This window comes from Diadema antillarum, unplaced genomic scaffold (assembly GCF_040938485.1).
Source record: "Diadema antillarum isolate AM-2024a unplaced genomic scaffold, OU_Dant_1.0 seq00000860_RagTag, whole genome shotgun sequence".
Lineage (NCBI taxonomy): Eukaryota > Metazoa > Echinodermata > Echinoidea > Diadematoida > Diadematidae > Diadema > Diadema antillarum.
The window spans coordinates 157325-177769 of record NW_027271730.1 but is presented as its reverse complement, the minus strand read 5'-3'; the positions used below and the strand labels follow the sequence as shown (position 1 = coordinate 177769).

Here is a 20445-nt window from a genome sequence, read left to right as displayed (position 1 = left end):
TGAAATCGCTCTGTATGGATCTGTCACAGATCACAGTGAGGATAGAACGTAGCAAGGGAGACCCCACATCGAATCTCGCAAAAGCCTTGATTGGCGCAGCAGTGTGCGGCGTTCTCACCCGCCGACTGACAGCCGGCTGTCAGTCGCGAGGCGACTGCCAATGATTAACGATCCCAGCGTAGAATAATGCGGGGTTGAACAATGTGCATTCACGGGAGCATCCAACCAAAACAGGACACACAAGAAAATGATCAGCGAATGACAAACAACTTGTCATCATTACGTCGCTGAAGGTGATCGTAAATGGTGTTTGTCTCACCCATGTTCTGTGAATTCTTTCATCGCATTTCTTTTTTTTTTTTTTTTTTATTTGCGCACGTGTTTTTGTGTGTGTTTGTTTGCTGCCCTCAGGATCAATCATGACCAAACCCACTTTATTTCATCCTCAACAAAAGAGAAAACCCCGACAATAAGCCCTGAATGTTTCAGTCAGAGGCACTAATCCTAAGGTACTTCTCTGATGTAATCTGGGATGAACAAACATTAATTCATTCAACTCATGTTAATTCACGTCGAGAAACACAATTATGTTATGTACAGAGTAGGTTGAGTAGTCCTCGAACACAACCACCCTGTGAATCAGTGTAATAGAGCTGGCTAGTAGATGGCAAGTGAAAAGATAGGCACATTGAAAGGCTGGTTATATAGATAGATGGTTAGATGGATAGAGTTAGATGAAATACAGATGCACTTGTATAGTGCTTGTGAAACCCATTTTTAGAGTTCAAGTTTCATTATTTCCTGACATTCTGAACTTTGTCTGAGATGTTTTTGTTTTATCTTCTGATATCGCTTCTGATATGTAGACATTATAAGAAAAGCTTGTTCCATCTAATAATATACATTTAAACAACTATGATAATAAGTAATAGATAAATATCTACATCGATAAGAATCTGCATATATCTGTGTCTTTATCTACCTGATATGATGATATGATATACAAGCATATATGTGACCCTGCATCACAAAACAAACAGAAAGTCACCAGACAGGAAATTTAAGTTAAGAGCATATTCTGAAAGAGCAGACTTTAAGCTTTAAAATGATGTATAACTCAAATCAAATGGACTCTCCTAACCTATCTAGATATTGGAAAGAAAGCACACACTCAGGAAAAGTGTGAACTGAGAAAAGAGGCTCTGAAGTACAGTGTCTATTCAAGTGCTTAATCTTTACCAAGCCGTGCTGGCTGTGCGATGAATGGGACAAAAAACAGGATGTAAACAACCGGAGTAACAACAATGAAGGAATTATCAGATTGAACTGAAATTGAGCGTGCCTTATTAATACATTCTGTCCAGTATTAATGCCAACTTTCAAAGCAGTAGCATCATCCTTTCAAAAGTTATTAGAGTTGAAAGTGAAGAGTGTGTACAAGGTTTTGAAGAAATGAAAAGTGGACTCTAAAGACACACCTAATCACACTGTTCTACCAAAAACTATTCAAAATAAACTGCTAAAAAACACTTTTTCCTGCCCATTTTATGATCCCAAATTTTAGCGTAATGTAGAAGAAGCCTTGGTCTTTCAGAAAATATGAAAAAGTCAAGATCGGCTAGGTTGACCCATTTCACCTTTTTTCAGTCCTCGCACAAAATCAGTGTGTGTGACTTTTTGTTCGTTTTGTGATGCGCGGTCACATATATAGATATGCTGTATATAGGGCTCAACACTAACTTTTATGTCTGATGGTCCATTTGGGCCACTAAAATCTTTAAATCTGAAATTTTGGTGGCCCGAAAAAGATATTTGGTCACCCAAAATAAAGGCAAAAGTAACAATTCATTTTGAATCTGATAGCTGCCCAATTGTTCCACCAAAACATAAATTTTGTGGCCTGACGTTAATCTTTAGTGGCCCTGGGCCACCAGGCCACTGCTAATGTCGAGCCCTGTATACACTGTATACATATATACGTATACAGCTGTATGTATACGTGTATACGTGTACATATATCATACACATAAGCTGACAAACACAAAGATAGATGCGTACATAGATTGGCAGAGATAGGAATATGGTGTATTTTGAGTGCAGGCATTAGTCTTCTAAAGCTTATTTCATAGCTCATTAATTGAGACTCTGCTTGGTCGATGTGGCCAAATAGAGCGAAACCAAGCGGTTCCCTCTCTTTCTCTTTCCCCTGCCCATTATAGTTCAGAGAGGGGCGTTTCGAAAGTCATCAACAGAGGGATCGGAAATACTGCCTTAAATACCTGCCTAATCACCCATTCCTTCCTATCTCCATTATTGACTCCTCGATTTCCTTGCCGTTAAATGGGCAGAAATATTGCCGCCAGTTAATGTCCTCTCTTTTTTTGTGTTTGTTTTTGTCTTTTGTTTGTTTGTTGTTTTTGTTGTTGTCTTTTTTTTGGGGGGGGGGGGGGAGGGGGGCCTCCTCTCAAATCTTTTGACCTCTATGTGATGAAAAAGTTTGTATCCCATATTTGGGCCATTTTACATTGTACCTCATGTTTTCTCTTTGTGGCCAAAACAGAATACATAAATTACAGATTTTTGTTGTTGTTGTTGTTATTGTTGTTTTTTGTTTTATGGTCTGACCTAAAGTTGTGTAAACAAGTAACTCATAAAAAATTGACACCATACACATTTCCGTTGTCGTATCGTTTATGTATGGATTGGGGACATCGGATGTTATGTAGCCACTGCTTGGGGAATTTTCGGGGGCTGTTGGGCGGGGCCTAGAAGAAGGCATACATGTAGTGACACTGTCATGTGGTATGTGCATGAATAAACGATGTCGGGCAAAGAAAGGATTAATTTGTTTGTTTAATAGGTACATAGCCGACATTGTAGTTTGATGCAGTACAGTGTACTTCCTGATCCGTTCAAAATCACAACCTTTTTGTTTAAGGGCAGAAATCAAGAGTACCATAACATGGAGGAAAATACAATGTAAAAGCCAAGAAAAAAAAAATCAAAATATGCTTTTAAAATATTGATATCTCTCAAAAACAACATCTTTCAACAGTCAAAAAGTTATCTTGGATTCTTTAACCACTGTAGCATGCGTGGGAGTGACTGTTTGGAGTTACGAAAGGTTCATTTGCTGATGAATATTGGTGAGAGTCAACATTGTGGTGCGGCTTTCCTTGAAGAAGGAAAAGAAAAACAAAACAAAGTGGAAATCATTCAAGATTTGTTTAAGTTTTCTTGCCCACCATAATATTTTCTAGCCTTATAGTGGGCAAATGGGGATAAAGTACTTTGGGTTTTTAGTAAAAAAGAAATACAAATGTATGTGTAGTATGTGAAAAGTTCAATGTAAAAATGGATCAATACCATTTACAGAGTTTTTTTTTTCATTTCTTTTTGGGTCAGGTCATCATCAAATAGAGAAAAAAAAAACAAATCTTTTCAATGACACTGCACTTGTTACATTACTACATGTAGATATGTTTTTGAAGATATTATGAAATTATTACACATATCTTGATTATTATTTTTGTTTTTCAGCAGCTTCAATCTCAAATATCGCAAGTTTGAATTGTCTTTTTCAGTTAAACTCTTCTTATGTTGATGAGGGTTTTATGATTATAGAGTCTATTTACATGTACCTGTATCCATCTCACCAAAGGACCATTGTTTGTCTCCTCTCTACATCACTCCTCTTTTCCCCACAATCTCCCCATCCCCATCTCAGACCGTGGCTGGTGAGAAGGTGATCGAAGAGCTCAGCCAGATCGAGGGGGTCAAGGACGCCAAGGAGATCTTCGAGCAGGAGTCCCGACTCCAGGCACCGAGTCCCATGGTCAAGCCACAGGCCTCCTCCCCATCCCCATCCTCCTCCTCCTCCCTGCCCCAGGCCTCCGCACCCCCATCCACCGCCGACTCCGCCCCGACCCCGACTCCATCGGAGGGCCTGGCATCCGTCGTGGCCCCTGCTGCTGCTGTAGCTGCTACTGCCGCTGTCCAGATACAGGTAGAGTTTAGGGGTATTAGTCTACTCGAGATCGCAGTTTTCTGGAACAATGTCTGACCCACACATGTTCAGGAGAGAAAGTTAGAGGGGTGGGATATCATTTTGAAGATTTAACCCTTTGCTATGACCTGACAGTTGTGAAGCTAATGTGAAGGCTTTACCACTGAGTGTAGTGCCATACCTCCTTGGGACCTGTCTTTGTGAATGTCAGTTTTCAAATAGAATGAAACTCCATGAAATTCATGGCAAAACAGTTACTTTGTTTAATATAAGGAGGGTTTGCTACATATCAGTGTTCTTTACAGTAAGAGTCCAGTGTCGTGTATTCCTTTGCTGTGAAACTTCTCTTACACTGCAAACTTTGCCCTATATCAAGGGACAGATACATGGACCAGAGCATGCAACTGCGACTTGTTTCGCAAGTGGTTGAATTTGTGGTTCCGCAGTTAGGTGGACACGACATGGATAAAAGAAATGTGCCTCTTTATCTTACTCTTTAAGTTAGGTATCAGCTTATACCATGGATGTCCACCAAACGTTGAAATTCACTTAAATGCAAATTACAGTGGATTCCTTTGAAAACTCTTCCTCAAAGTTTTGCTAAGGGGTGAAAGATGAATACAATTAAATACTCCAGAAGTCATGTGACATTTTGTCAATTACAAAAGGGTGAAAGGACCTGCGGAGTTACTCTGGACAAATATAACGTTACTAACCATGCTTTTGGGGGTCTTACTCTAGCTAATTATTGGTCGAACTGCTAAGAATATTTGCATGAACATTTGTCATGATGCAATAATTGAAATTAATGCAACACTTTGTTTGAAGCAAGACATTGATTTTTTTGTCATGTCCTTTGTTCGTAACGTTACTAACTTGCCCTTTTTGTTGCCATAGCAATTCTAATATTTATTGGATTGCATTCATTCTTTTCTATATCATAAACCTGGGAAGGATGAACATGTTTTTAACATGATTTTGACTTGAAATGAAAAATTGGTGATTTAGTAGTAAAAATGAATATATAAATTTTCTTAAATGTAATGTTACTAACTGCGGAATTGCCCAGATGCAACAGAATCATTATCACTTTTCAAGCTAAAAGTTAATTTAGGACAGGTTTCATCTCCACAAAGTTGAAAGTAAGTGATAATGTACTCTTTGTTTTGCGAAGGGTTTATGTTTTTGAAAGATATATTTTACAACTGTCACTCGTGTTTTTATCATCTAACCAGGATATGTGCATGGACTAATATCTCAACTGTTACTCTACACGCTAAATGTCGGTCAGTTGGGACACGGTTAGAGATTAGTGGTCACGCATCTAGTTGTACAGATAGACGGAGCATTTGTGCTTTCCTGGTGCTTAAAACTCATGTATTCTTATAAAGATTCTCAATAAACAAAAGTATTTGTCCTTTTTTATGTATTGCTTTAGATAACCGATGAGGATGCGAAAGAAACGGAGCCCAAAGAGGAGGAGGCTGCCACGGCAATGGAAGGCGTGCAGGAGGGCGGAGAGAAGGCGGAGCCGGAGAAGGCGGAGTCTGAGCAGGGAGCGGAGGCTGCGACCCACAGCAGACCCGTCTCCACCATCACATTAGTAGAGGTATGAGAGTGTGAACGCAGTTGAGAAACCTGGTGTGGTGACCGGGGCAAGTTAGCATTGGCACGTATCAGAACGTAAGCACGTTCACACTTGTGCACTGCAGTTGAAGACTGATGCCTCTTTTTTTTTTTTTTTTTTTGCCGTCTATATTTACGGGTTGCTTGCGTTCAGGCCAGCATGAGTTCTAACGCAATTTAGTCTACTATATTTGTCTCATTTTCCTCTCTTGCTCTATGTATTTGTGCCAAGAGATCTGGCAAATGCCAGTACCAGTGATCCAATTTAAGTCTCAGGAAGAAAACTTTGTCAACTTGGACAGCGGGAAAGTTGATTATTACAAGCTTCTTCATCACAATTTTTGAGTGAAATTTTCACAGAATGGAAAGAAAAATAGGACCTTTTTGAAGAGATAGGCAGCTGCTGAATATTGTGGTTAGTTCTTTGTTTACACTTGGCAATGCATTTCATCAGAGGGTTAGATTATGTCCTGCCAATATCACCATCCTGGTCACAAGTGTTAGCTTTGACGGAACTCGATAGCAGAATCATTTAAAAGAATAAAGAATGCATTTTTTCTTGCTCTGAATTTGAGCAAAGAACACTTTGTTTTCAGTCCAGTATACATTGTTATTTAGTGACAGGCTCTTACAGAGTGCCACCTGGGCTTCCAAATGTAAAACTGAGTGATTAGTTGCTATCAACATTCTGATAAAATCCTTAAAGTTCTGAGTTCTGATCGGTTGACCCCTCGTTCTTTATGCCTGCTATTGCTCAGGGTCTACAGAAGTTAATAGTGTTATATCAAGACACCTACATAAATTGGGTTTGCAACATGGCCAGTATTTGATCTTGGTCATAATATCATGATTTGAAATGGATTCAGCATGCTAGTCTTGCATCAAGTCACCAAAAAGGATAGAAAATTGAAGTTTTAAGGAATGAAGGAGCTGGAATGTCTTGAGACAGACCATGGTGGCAGTATAAACTAAAAAGTAGTCACATGATCCTGTCAATTTAGCTCAAATGACCCCCCCCCCCCCCAAAAAAAAAAAAAAAAGACCACCCCCCCCCCAAAAAAAAAAAAAAAATGTCTCAGAAAGTGAAAAAGAAAAAAATTGGGAATGATAGTCTTAATCTTACTTCTTGCACCTCTATGCACCTGACAAACTAACAACATCCACTACCAATCTGCGTCGCCATCCGGCAGGTAAGGCACTCGCCGGTATGAAATCTCTCATGCCACGGCGCTATCTTGCATGTCTTGCATGTCATGATCTGCATGTTGATTTTTATTACTGCCTGACAGGGAGTACAGGTTCGGTGCATCATCATGCTGGGGGGAAAGTGTTAGCTCTAGCAGAGTTTAACACAGTCATCATCCTCTCGGGTGATTGATGGCGTGATGTGCTCTGTACATGACACCATGCATGCTTTGCATATGCGTCCATATCATTTTGAGAATTTCCTATGACATATGTATATATTGCACGACAAATACGAATGTGGATGAGGGTTGATATCGTTTACATTATCCAGTACTGCTCTTTTCAGATGTAAAGTCAGTTTAACAATAGTACTTAGCAAGGCATTTGGTGTGTGTTCAATGTTTAATAACACTGATTATCTTAAACAGGATGGGATGTAGAATTGATGGCTTTTCAATAAATCAGATGAAAACAGTAAAATTTGCAATTACGTTTGAGTGTATTATATATCTATCTAACAACGATAAACAGAAGAAAATCTGAACAGAAATGAATATAATTTATTGATGAAAAAATGAGCAAAGAAAATAGTATTCTTTGCTCATTTTCCGCTAATATATCTAACTATCCGAATATATATAAAGAGATTGATGTAGATATTTAGTATTTATAAATGGATCTAATATATAGATTCAAATATGTACTTAATTGCATAACAGTCTCATGTTTCTGGCCTCAAACACATGATTGTTGAAACTTAGCAAAGTATTTCAAAAATCCATAGCTGATGATATTGACCTATTTCTGTCATTGCTATGCAAATTATGCCAAATATTGTGGATTTTTTTTTTTGTCACACTAGAAAGGATATAAAGATCTTATTGGTTTTTAAAGACATTTGGTAATGCAATTGAAATTTTGATATTTATTTTGCACATCTCACCTTATACTCCTGAATCTACCAACAAATGTAATCCAGCTTATTTGTATAAACCAAGCCTATGCTGTAACATTCATTTAGCCCTATACATTTGCCTTTAATACACATATTCTATTCTATGCATGAAAAATCTGTCATAACTGTATGCAGTGTTACACTAGGAAATTTGCCACTCCAGAAGTCACAGGATAGAACCCTTTTCAACAGTTTTATTTTTCACATGAATTATATTTTTTTTTTTCATATGACAAAGGGGAAGGTGTAAAAGATACTCTTGATGATTCCTTACATTTAAGATGGTGCTTTCTGCACATCAGTGCTTACTTTTGATTTATAGTCAATTTGATTCTGAAATTCATTTTAGAAAGATCGTCATTTCGGATATGAAGCAAGTGTAGCCTTGATCACAGCTTTCAAAAATTATCATCAAAGTTGACACGGGGGTCAAATGACAGTTTTTGCAGTGGCATGTTTCTCAGTGAAGTGGGGAAAAAAATACTCAATTGTTGATTCAATGTAATTTGCTGTGTCTTCTCTCCTAACTTTTGCTAATTTTTATCTTTCCCTACCATGCAACCCTAACCCCCTTCTGTCTGTCTCCTCGCTTATGCGGTGCTTTGCTGTTTGTTCCCAACCCGTCCTTCCCCTCAAAAACCCTTCCTGCGGGGCCGCTTGGTTGCCATAGAAACTGGACGAGTCGCCCAGTGTTAAAATGGCGGCGAAAATGTTTGAGAGCCAGGCTGAAAAAGAGGCGGCTTCTATGACCCCAAAGCTGGGCGTGAAGGTGAGATAAAACGTGCTGGGGCTGAACAATATCGATTCCGTATCACGGGCCAAACGATGTCTTTTGATTGGCATGTGGTCGTCATGTGACGTGATGGTGGGCCGTGGTTTATTATTCAGTGCATGGGCTTGGTGATGGGTATTCTGCAGAGCAACTTGTTATAATTATGTTCATTGATTGTGCAAGAATTGTTGTATTCCATACATGTATCTCATGCCAGATTGTACAGTTTTTTGTATATTCCATTGTCTTGCTTTCCTAATGATTGGTGTCATTTTGTATAAATACATGTACATGTGTGTGTTTGTGTTATCTATGAATAAATGTACATGTATGTATATATTATGTAAATCTATACACATGTATATATATATGTGTGTGTGTGTGTGTGTGTGTGTGTGTGTGTGTGTGTGTGTGTGTGTGTGTAGGTGCAGTATTCAATTTGAATAGCTTGACTGATATTCTAATGAGAGATAGAACAAAAAAATGGATACGATCCAGGAAGTCATACTAAATGGCTCACTATCTTTCTTTTTTTAAGAGAAAAAGAGACATACTTGTAGGATCATATGAAACTACTGGATGCTTTCGTTCACCTGTGACAGAAATTTGGTGACAGAAAAGAAAACCATCATGAAAGAGTAGATATGAATGTGTGTGTGTATGTGTGTGTGTATGTGTGTGAGAGAGATAGAGAGATAAAGGAAAAAAAAAAAAGTTACAGCCAAATAGTGATTGTGTGGTGAAATTGTAGAAGACTTTCACACCTAAAAATTGCATCATCAGTATCAGCTACGATAGTGGTGAGCTTGAAACGAATAGGATATCTTTGCCTTCACCTCCCCGCATCATCAGTTTATTGTATTTGTTGTTGTTTTTTTTAGGTCAAGTAAAAAAGAAAGAGAAAGAGAGAGAGAAAAAAAAAAATGAGAGCACCAGAGTGTGATCTCTTCCAAATGCATCCTAAATGGTGGCATGCTATACATGGCTCTCCTGGGATAGGTTGGCAGATATCAGATGGGTTGAGAAGATAATGACCATGCAAACCAGATTCAGATTTTCCTCATAATTTTTTTTTTTTTTTTTTTTTTTTTTTTGCTTGTTTAATTTTCAGATGCCTGCCCATTTACATGGTTATTCTCTGATGTTTTGTCCTTGTTTTAGAGTAAAGACAGTCAATCCCTAGGGTCTCTGAACCTGGATTCATGAAAAAAAAAAAGACACACGCACACACACACCACCACCACCACCACCACTATCAACAACAACATCAACAACAACAACAACAACAACAACGACAACAACAACAACAACCACAACAACCACAACAACAACAACAACAACAACAACAACAACAACAACGGCAACAGCAGCAGCAGCAGCAACAGCAACAACAACGCAATACAAATTTAGGGAGATCTGTGCTATGAAATAAACATTTTGATAACAACAACAGCAACAACAACACAATACCAATTTAGGGAGATTTGTGCTATGAAACAAACATTTTGACAACAACAGCAGCAACAGCACAATACCAATTTAGGGAGATTTGTGCTATGAAACAAACATTTTGACAACAACAACAACAATAGCAACAACAACATAATACAAATTTAGGGAGATCTGAGTTATGAAACAAACATTTTGACAACAACAACAGCAACAACAACAGCAACAACAACACAATACCAATTTAGGGAGATCTGTGCTATGAAACAAACACTTTGCAAGGATACCAGACTTATACTGGGCCTCGTTTGGACCAATATTTTGTTTCCTTCTTCTTCTTTCATGTTATTATACCCCCGCCAAACGAAGTTTGAAGGGGGTATATAGGAGTCAGCGGACGGTCGGTCGGTCGGGCGGTCGGTCCGTTGCAAATCTTGCGTCGCGAACTACTTCCTCAGTTTTCAACCGATTCCCATAAAACTTGGCACAGATGTGTGCCTTGGGTTGTAGATGTGCAAGACGTATTTTTTGACAGTACCCAAAAGTACGTTGCCATGGTAACGGCATATTATGGGCAAAAATGGGTACAAATCTTGCGTCGCGAACTCCTCCCACAGTTTTGGATCAATTTTTATGAAATTAGGTACAGATGTTCATCTGAATATGTTAATATGCAAGACACATATTTCCGCAGTGGCAAAAAGTGCGTTGCCATGGTAACGGCATGTTATTGGTAAAATATAGGGCAAAATGCTTCATGGCAAAACTGCTTCATCAGTGTTCTTCCAATTCTCATGGAATTCATATTGAATGTTTGTCTTAGGATATAGGTCAGCATGACACATTTCTTGACAGTGACAAAAAGTATGTTGCCATGGTAACAGCTCACATATTATGAGCCAAAATGATGGAAAATTTTGTGTTGCAAACTACTTCCTCAGTTTTTGCCCAATTTCCATGAAACTTGGTACAGATGTGTGCCTTTGGTTGTAGATGTGCAAGACGCATTTTTTGACAGTACCCGAAAGTACGTTGCCATGGTAATGGCGTATTAATGGCAGAAGATCAAGGAAAGATCTTGCGGATTTAACTACTTCCTCAGTTTTTTGACCAAAGCTTATGAAATGTGGCACACACCTTGATCTTGGTGGGAAGATGTGGAAGACATATTTTTCGGACGTGTCGGAAGCTGCGTTGCCATGGTAACGGCATATAAATGGCAGAAGATCAAGGAAAGATCTTGCGGATTGAACTACTTCCTCTGTATTCGACTGAAGCTCATGAAATGTGGCACACACATTGGTCTTGGTGGGAAGATGTGCAAGACATATTTTTCGGACGTGTCGGAAGCTGCGTTGCCATGGTAACGGCATATAAATGGCAGAAGATCAAGGAAAGATCTTGCGGATTGAACTACTTCCTCTGTATTCGACTGAAGCTTATGAAATGTGGCACACACAATAGTCTTGGTGGGAAGATGTGCAAGACATTTTTCGGACGTGTCGGAAGCTGCGTTGCCATGGTAACGGCATTTAAATGGCAGAAGATCAAGGAAAGATCATTCCTTGGGTAAGACTGTCGTCACGGGGCGGGGGTATTAATCACCTTCAGTGATATTTCTAGTTTAAAGACATGAAAGTATTTGGGATTGCTGCCAGAGAAGATGATATACAAGTGTTGCAAAGAGGATTGCTTGTGAAATGAAAGAATGTGAGATATTGAAAATGTTGATGCACATACATGCAATGATTATCGCAGAATTAGACTACTGTACGGCTTCCAGGCCTTTCCATATTTTTTTTTTTCCATAAGAGTTATTGAAAATTAACCCATTGAGGACGGTTTGATTTTGCTACAACACGCATTTCCCATAGACACTTGCCCGAGTATACCCGGGACTTGTCCTCAATGGGTTAACATTATAAAAGATCAAGATGAAGTCTCAAATGGCACATCAACATGCACATTTGTATCGTGAAGGACAATGTACACGTAGGGTACATGTATTTACCATGACAAATTAGGTATGTTTTCCCCATGACAAATAGGGTGTATATATAGACGTCAAAACAACTGTCACACATTTTTACATAAGCGTCCTGCACGTGACTGTAAGAAAAGTTTTCGCATGGCTTCAAATCTCACTCAGAGATTTTTCTTCAATAATGGAAGAGTTGAACTGTTGGAGTGATGTTGCTATGCCAGGCATGCATTTGTTGAGTTGATCCCCAAACTGCCACAGAGACAGTGTGTATATAGAATCCGGGTGTAGTTATTTTTCAGCGTTGGATGCGCAGCAAAATCTTCAGCAGTCCCAGGAATTTGCACCAGATATCCTTTGACACTTTTTGATTCACTACTTAGCAGATCAGTCGTGGAAATGTGAAAAAAAAAGAGAAAATGTGATTATTTTAGTGGTTCCATGGTTGTCAGGGGGGGGGGGGGGGGGAGAAATGAATAGTCCTTTGTCTTGATTTTGTGCATTGTATGTGCAGGAGATTCAAGGTCTAACGCAGTTGTCCATGGTTTTCTGTCAAATCTACTGTCTGTAGATGCTGAATTGAATGCAAAAAAAAAAAAAAAAGAAGAGGAAAATGTCGCAGAGAATTTCACTGTGAAGAGAGCGCTGATATTTTGCATGTGTGTGTAGGTTTGTAAGTTCTTTGTCTAAATGTGTTGCATGTATGCTTGAGACAAAATTGTTGCAAACATTGTTTGTATTCATTAATGACATGCTGCTTACTTCTGAGAAGTTGTGGTGAAATCAGCAGTAGATAGTAACATACCAGGAGAAATGTTAATGTGAAAAGCCTTCAATTTTCGTCTTGCCCCGTCAGTATGAAGGAATCCGAAAGGTGTAAATCTGTTGGTTTTGCTGAGAGATGTAATTTATTTCTGGTCTTCATATGTGAGGAAAATACATGTATGTACAGTGTAGGATATTTGATGCACTATACTCCTTAGTACATGGCTTTACAATACCCACTGCGTGCACTTTGCTTGAAAACACACATGTGAGCAATTTTGTCAAACTGAGTTTACAGTAGGTATTGAAGACATAGTAATTACACATACATGTGTAACTCTAACAGTAATTCACAGTAAACTTGCTAGTCAAATCCAAGGGAACAGGGGGGTGTTTCATAAAGCTGAGCTGTTCGTAAACTTACGAGCGACATGTGATCAGTTGCGATGTGCTATACTTACTAGAATTTCAATAATTCACCACAAGAACTGATCACCAGTCGCTCGTAAGTCGTTCGTAACTTTACGAACAACTTTATGAAACAGGGCCCAGGTGGCATTATGTGGAGCAGGTATATCTTTAATTATCATAAGGGGCTTCTCTTCCAGATCTAATCTTGTAAATGTTTCTTGTACTGTTACTCTCCACAGGCAAGATTACATGCTTGATTAGTATTATTGTTAGAAAGACCAAGCACAAAAAAAGACAGAAAATAAAAGGAGAAACCAGCCACATCTTGCTGAGTCCCTTGACAAAGTTTCCCTTCAAATATCCAGTATAATGCACTCTTTTTGCATTGTTGATAGAGAGAGAAAAAAAAAAAGCAGAAGAAATATGGCACATTGATGATGATCTCTTTCTGTCCTAAGAAGATTTTTTTTTTTAAATATGAATATTTGGATCTTCACATGCTAACCCATTAAGTCACAAAAATGCAGTACCTTTTTCTATTATAATTGTTAACCATTCTTTTTTTTTTTTTGGTATTCAATAAGATAATAAATAAAAACATCTCATTCATCTGAGCTCTTTTTGTGGTCATATAGCATTGTTTTTAAATCACAGAATCTTTGCAGAATGTCTAAAGGCTCTGAATTGCTAAATTTAAAATCGATACTTTACATAAGTTGATACAGATTTCATGAATTGAAGGCAGTTTTGTGCAGTCTTTTTCCAATTCAGGATACACAGTAAAATTTGGAGTTGCCAATTTGGTAGGGATGGGGGATAATTTCAGCAACAAAAGTACCTTTAAGAGGACTTGATAGGTGCAGGTGTAAATCTATTTGCCACTGACTCTCAATAGAATATTAAGTAATATCGTTATGAGTGTGCTGTTCGCAAAAATTGAGAGATTGGCATTTAAGAGTCAATGAATTCAGATTTCTTTTTGGAATATGCTCACTTTAGAAAGTGCGTGTTTGACTGTACTGGTGCTGCGTGGGATGCGATTACCATGTGAGGTGTCATGTGGGTTAAAGCTATGAAGGCAAGCGATAACTTTGATTCCATCCGGTGTTTCTATGGAAAGATGAGGGTGAGACCTTGGGCATCTCTCGCATACATCATGCAGTGTGATCACACCGTCAAAACCGTGTTGGAACATGGATGCATTGGTCTTATATCGTCTCCTGCGGGGTTGCCATGGCAACGAGACTGGTTTTGTTGTGTCCTTATCCTTTGAATCCAGCAATCTGTGCCCAGGTGTTGTCAGCGATTCCTGTGTCTTGCCATTTGTAATCCATCTGAATTTGTGTCAGATTACATCTTTGCATAATAAAAAACTGTTATTTTTTAGCCAGTTGAAGGGAATGATTTTTGACGGGTTACTGTGAAAACTGCATCATTGTGCAAGTATGATCTTTTTTTCTTTTTTGACATGTATATCTTGAAAGTGTGCAATGCACAAAATCATCCCTGGTGAATTTAATCTTCGCAACATATTGGTCATTTTCCCCTTTTATAAACTTTTTGTTAGTCCCACATATTGCATCTTATATCTGTAGCAACAAAGCGTGTGACAGGTGGCTTTGTAAGAGGTACAAAAACATGAATGTTAACAATACAGCTTCTTCATTTGTGTAAGCCTGCTCTAACTTTGCTCAGCTGCTTGTGTGGTTTTACCAGGACAACAAGCACAGATGAAATGCCAATTTCATCTGGCTAATTTCAAGTGTGTACACAACACATTTGCAGTGCAGACATCCATTTGAATTTGTGTGGTGGATAAAGGGTGATCAGTCTCAGTAAGGCTTTCTGTGGATTGTAAAAGGATGTGTCTATCATGTTATTGTGAAACATGGTGTTGTATGCATATGGTCTTTAAAAAAAGAGTTGGTTTATGTGTTCTTGCAGTTCGATGAAAATTCATGCAGCTGACAGGACAATCTGGTGCAAATTGTGTTCTTAGGATTCCTGTTTTTTTCCCCTGAAAGTGTCAGGGAGATGGTACCATTTGTTCCTCCCCCCCCCCTTCCCCACCCCCACCCCCAAATCACCACCACCCCACTCTCTTCTTTGAGGTGCAAGAGAGCTGTCGAAACTCAATCTCTGACGCTCGGGCAACACTTCGATGTGGGGCGAGACTTCTCCGAATCAAAATCGGTGTTGGAAAAAGTAGACAGCTTGCCTTTGCTCTGCCATCTGAACCATCAGGATCAGAAGTTCTCATCCCCCCCCCCCCCCCAAAAAAAAAAAAAAACCAACAAAACAAAACAACAACAACAACAACAACCCATGAACAGCAATGACAGATTGTAGCAGATCAGGATACTTTCATTCAGCCAACACATACAGAGATGTAGTTGCCACTATCTTCTCTATTTCCCTAAACTTTAAGCCTCAGAACTCTCCACATGAACAAACAATACAATAGCTTCATATATGCACTGCATATTCCACACTGAATAGTGACAGATGATATATTCTATCTTGAAAGGAGAAAATGCACCATCACAAGATTGTATGAAAGTTCAATCTTAATTTTGAGATAAGGAAATTGTCATACAGATCAATTGTTAGGCTCTGTCCATTTCTGTTATTTTTTTTTTTTAGGTTCTGACAGAAACCATTCTTGGACAATTTATGATTCAAGCATTTATTTTTGTCACACATTTGGTTCATCATTTATTGCATCCACTGGCTACTACTTCAATTTGTTAGTCATCGATAGAATTTATAATATATTCATTTCTGATATGAATAGTTTTTTTTTTTTTTTTCTACCAAGTTTATCCACTTTGGAACAAAGCTGAATTTTCAAGATTCTTTTGCAGCTTGTTTTCAAAGAAATTGCAGCAAATTTCCTGTTGAATATGAAATCTTCATATAGATCCTTTTTTCTGTGTGTAATTACACAGTTTGTCTTTACAACATTGCATGTTTTGTGATCATGAAGTGAAGTCTTCAAGGTTAGTTTTAGGAGGAACAACTCTTAAATTATTGCAAGTATATTTCTTTATCTTCGTGACCAATAATATTTTCCTTCACGTTGAAACTCATTCTCTTTTGTATCATTTTCTTTTGCACATTAGGCCATCAAACCTCACCCCATTTTTTTCAGTGAAGATCATTTATTGCCATTGTTATTGTTGTTGGTCTTTTTCTTCCTGTGACTGGCAAAAGATTGGTTGCCCTTGGATTATCAAAATACAATACACCCAGTAAGGATGAACCTTGGCACAAGTATCTAGGAAGCTAAAGTGCCTAAATTAACCAATTCCAATTTGTTCAGCTGGAAAAATGGATACCTCCTTACCCGCTCACAGATGAATGCACCCATGAAATATCCTTGCCACCCCTTTATTTCAGATATGCCTCTCTTGTCTGTGGCACAGATGATGGCACAAGATTTTTCTCTTTATTCCCTTTTTAAAGAAAAACTCCACTTCCGTCGCCATGACAATGTCAGGAGGGAAGAATGGATGTCAAAAGCGAATCGTACGATAGTTTTCTTTTCATTCTCCAACACAAGCTCTCCCATTACAGGCTTTAAAACGATGATTGAATGTGAGTTTTATTACTGATATTATCACTATTACTTTCTATTAGCTGCTACAGAAATTGCTTCTAACATGTGACTTCATGATTTCTTTTAACATACATTATCAAGTTCTTTATAAGTGGATTTTTTTTTTAAAATCTTGAAATTCACTTCCTAAGAATCCTTTCCAAGAAAAGTATTCTATATCTGTCACCATATATTCTGGTACTATGCTTTATTTGAATACTTTTGTGCATACACATATTCGTTTCAGACTGGTGAATAGTTTCGTTGAGCTTATCTCATAGTGATAAATTTCGATGAGCTTTTAAAACAAATTTTTTTCCCATTTTGAAGTAAGTGGACGACTTTATCCACATCTCTCCTACAGTTACATGTTCTGAAGATAATGCATGGTGTGATAAATGAAAATATTAGATATTAAAAAAACAACAACTAAATGAAACATTCACATGTACTTCATAACAAGTAGATATCAAGACAAAAAGATGCTTTTGTACATTTATACTTCATTCATCTTGTTGAGGGAGAATGTATTCAAAGGGAAAAGTTTTTATAAAGTGTATTGAAATGAGTGAATGAATGCAGTGAAATACACTTTTGTAGAAGGAATTAGCTGTAGAATTATTGAAAGAATGGAAAGAGTAAAATGAAATATGTAAAGACAAGTCTTTAAAATTTTTGAAAGAATGGAAAAAATATTATATATATATATATATATATATATATATATATATATATATATATATATATATATATATATATATATATAGATATAGATAATCAGGAGAGTTATTACCTCTCATCACCAGCAGATAGAAGCCTAAAGTTTTAGTATATCATAATCTCTATGCTCATATTAGCTACATATTTGTAAAGCAAGAAATTCTTTCGGCATTAAATTTTCATGATCGGAGCCAGCGGCCTCTTTCGTAGCATGAAAATTTCGTGAATTGCCATGAACTGGCATTCATTGCATGTATAATGTAGTATAGACAGAAACTTAAGCGTGCATTTCAATTTTGCAAATCTTGGTTCTTGCAAAATTTGTAAAATTAAAATGCACACAAAAATATCAGGTTTTACAGTGGGTACAATTGAACATGTATGCCCAGACAATATGTGCACATACATGTAGGTGTTGATTAAACCTATGGATTTTTTTTTTGGGGGGGGGGGTGGGCAGGGGGAAGGGGATACATTATAAGGAAATACTCTGATCACCAATGTATTGCAAGTGGAAACAAAATGATTTGACTTTCTGACTTTTTTTTAAGATGTTTTTATTATTTTCAGTAGTGTAAAGTTATAGAATATCCATTGCTTCATTGTGCATGTGTACCAACATCACCTCTTCTTAGAAGCCCAAAACCAATAATTGTTAGGAATCTTGAGTGAAATATTTGTTTCTGTGTGGTTTGGACTGGAGATTTATGTGTCCCTGTCCTCAATATTTGTGTGTTGTATTTCAAGTTAATGTGGGACTATCTTTCAGACTACTGGCTATTGTGTGGATAAGCCAGCCATGTTGTATTATTTTGCAGGTGAACGAAGCAAATGTGCAGGTAGTTTTGTGGAGAGAGAGAAAAAAAAAAATGGGAGAGTGAGAAGGAGAGAGAGAGAGAAAGCAACCATCACATTTGAGAAGAAGAAGAAGAAGAAGAAGAAGAAGAAGAAGAAGAAGAAGAAGAAAGGCCAATTGATACACATAGACATTTCAGATATGGGTGCTGACTAGCTTAGTGAGCAGTTGAGCACCATTGACCCACAATTGGAAGTGAATTGGCTCTGATGCTACACTGTAGGAAGAGATATATATAAGAGGCCTGGAAAAGTTTAAAGAGAAAACAAAAGTTCTCATATACATGTACCTGCAGAACTGCTGTTTTTTTTGCACCATAATGTTCACATACAATGCATGAGAAATGTGTGAAATAATGCTGTAATACTGTAAAAGTGGAAATTTTCGTGGTGTGGAAATTTGCGCATTTCGCGCAACCAGACGCTAGCGCAAAAATAAAAGCACGCGAACATTTTTGCATGCCATTTGTTCCAGTAGTAAATGTCCTGATTCCCGCGGAATTGAAAACACCCGAAATCCATCTTGCCTGGCCGAGCGTGAAAAATTACTCGCGCGAAAATATCCACCTTTACAGTAACACATTTTTAGTTGGGTGACAACAAAAATGCAAAATATTAGCCCATTTGCAGGAAGTACCTCAATCTCAGAGCTAACAGCATGTGATCATGGTTGCTACATAATTTTTCATAATTTTTCATTATCGATTATTTATAATCGACAAATCAGGCCACAGCAAATTCTACCGATCTTCCATGCTAGATGAAATTGCATGCAGCTTGTTGAAAAATATGATTTGCTAGGGCATGATCGATCTTCACGTAACGTTATACCTACCCACGACTAAATCGGGAGTGTGCTTCAGGGATAAATGTTGTGTACTACGATCAAAATTATTTTACACCTTTCTCTCAAAATACTCCAAAACAAGTGAATGTCCTGGCAAATGGTGTTAGCCAGAAAAGTTTCTTGGTAAACCCTTTTGATGTAATGCAAACAAATGAAATTCTAAATGATGGAAGATGAATTTTAAGCCCTTCCGAAAACTATGGTTTGGCATTAATACTTCTGAAGAAATTGAACCCTTCTTTACACAGGCATAGAAATAAGCATATCTGTTGCTTCAATCCTTTTTTTTTCAGCTTCCTCTTTCTGTGTTTTTCCCCTAAACCCAAATCACAGATTTAAAACCAGTTCAAAGCCAATTTAAAAGTTGAAGCAAATGAGAAAAGTCTTGGGCCAATACAAGTGCAAATTCCTATGTAATAGTATTGAGAAAAGTAACAGACATTTACAATATTTTTGACTGTTTCTGTTTCCCACTGGAAAACATGGAGTGTAGCACTCTGTGGTATGATCACCATGCAAAAAATATTCAAAGCTTTCCACCATGAACTGATCATTTCAATTTCAATTAAATTTCGTACTTCATGATAGAAAATACATGAAGTATACAAAATCTAATGATACATAATGTCCAGTTTGGATATACAAGGAAAAAAAATATACTAACAGAGAGCATGGTGGTCGATGTATCAGTTTTGATCAAAGTAAAAGAATGCTATAGAGAAATAAGATGGAACCTTCTTAAAAGCAAGCTTGTTGACATCGTGACAACCTGTTTTGAAAAAAAAAAAATACTGGTCACTAGACTCCTGCTTTGATGTCTATTGAACAGTGAATTTGATGATTGATGTCAATGACCAACTATATGTATGTGTGTATGTTTGTATGTGTGTGTGTATGTATGTATATGTGTACGTATGTATATGTGTACGTGCGTGTATGTATGTATGTATATGTGTATGTGTTTTATTTTTTGTGTGTGTCGGCGTCTGTGTGTGATTGTGTGCAATGGCTCTCCCTACCGTCATAGAGGTGAAGTCCATAAAACACACACAAAAATGTTCATTCACTGTCCAAGCATCAATTACAGCTTTTAGGGGTTAGGTGTAAAACACCAACCACCCATGATGGACAGGGCAAAGCAGAAAGGAAAATGTGGAAAGAGAAGAAGAGAAAAGGTAAAAACAAACAAACATGAAAGCAAAATATTTTGATAGCATTGGCATGTAGAAGATTGGAACTGACCATGTCAGGAAGTGTGTGTTTGTGGTCGTA

General features: G+C 37.7%; 1 protein-coding gene across 3 annotated transcripts in view; it reads left to right on the top strand.

Annotated features, from left to right (window-relative positions):
- LOC139740541 (uncharacterized) overlaps positions 1-20445 on the top strand; it is a 96655-nt gene that overhangs the window by 41218 nt on the left and 34992 nt on the right. For 2 of the 3 annotated variants that reach the window (XM_071651131.1, XM_071651130.1), the window contains exons 4-5: positions 3728-4006; positions 5445-5615. In XM_071651131.1, coding sequence (XP_071507232.1) covers positions 3728-4006; positions 5445-5615 — 450 coding nt within the window. Of the gene's footprint in view, positions 1-3727; positions 4007-5444; positions 5616-8445; positions 8545-20445 lie in introns of all 3 variants that reach the window. The other variant, XM_071651129.1, reaches the window with a different exon arrangement.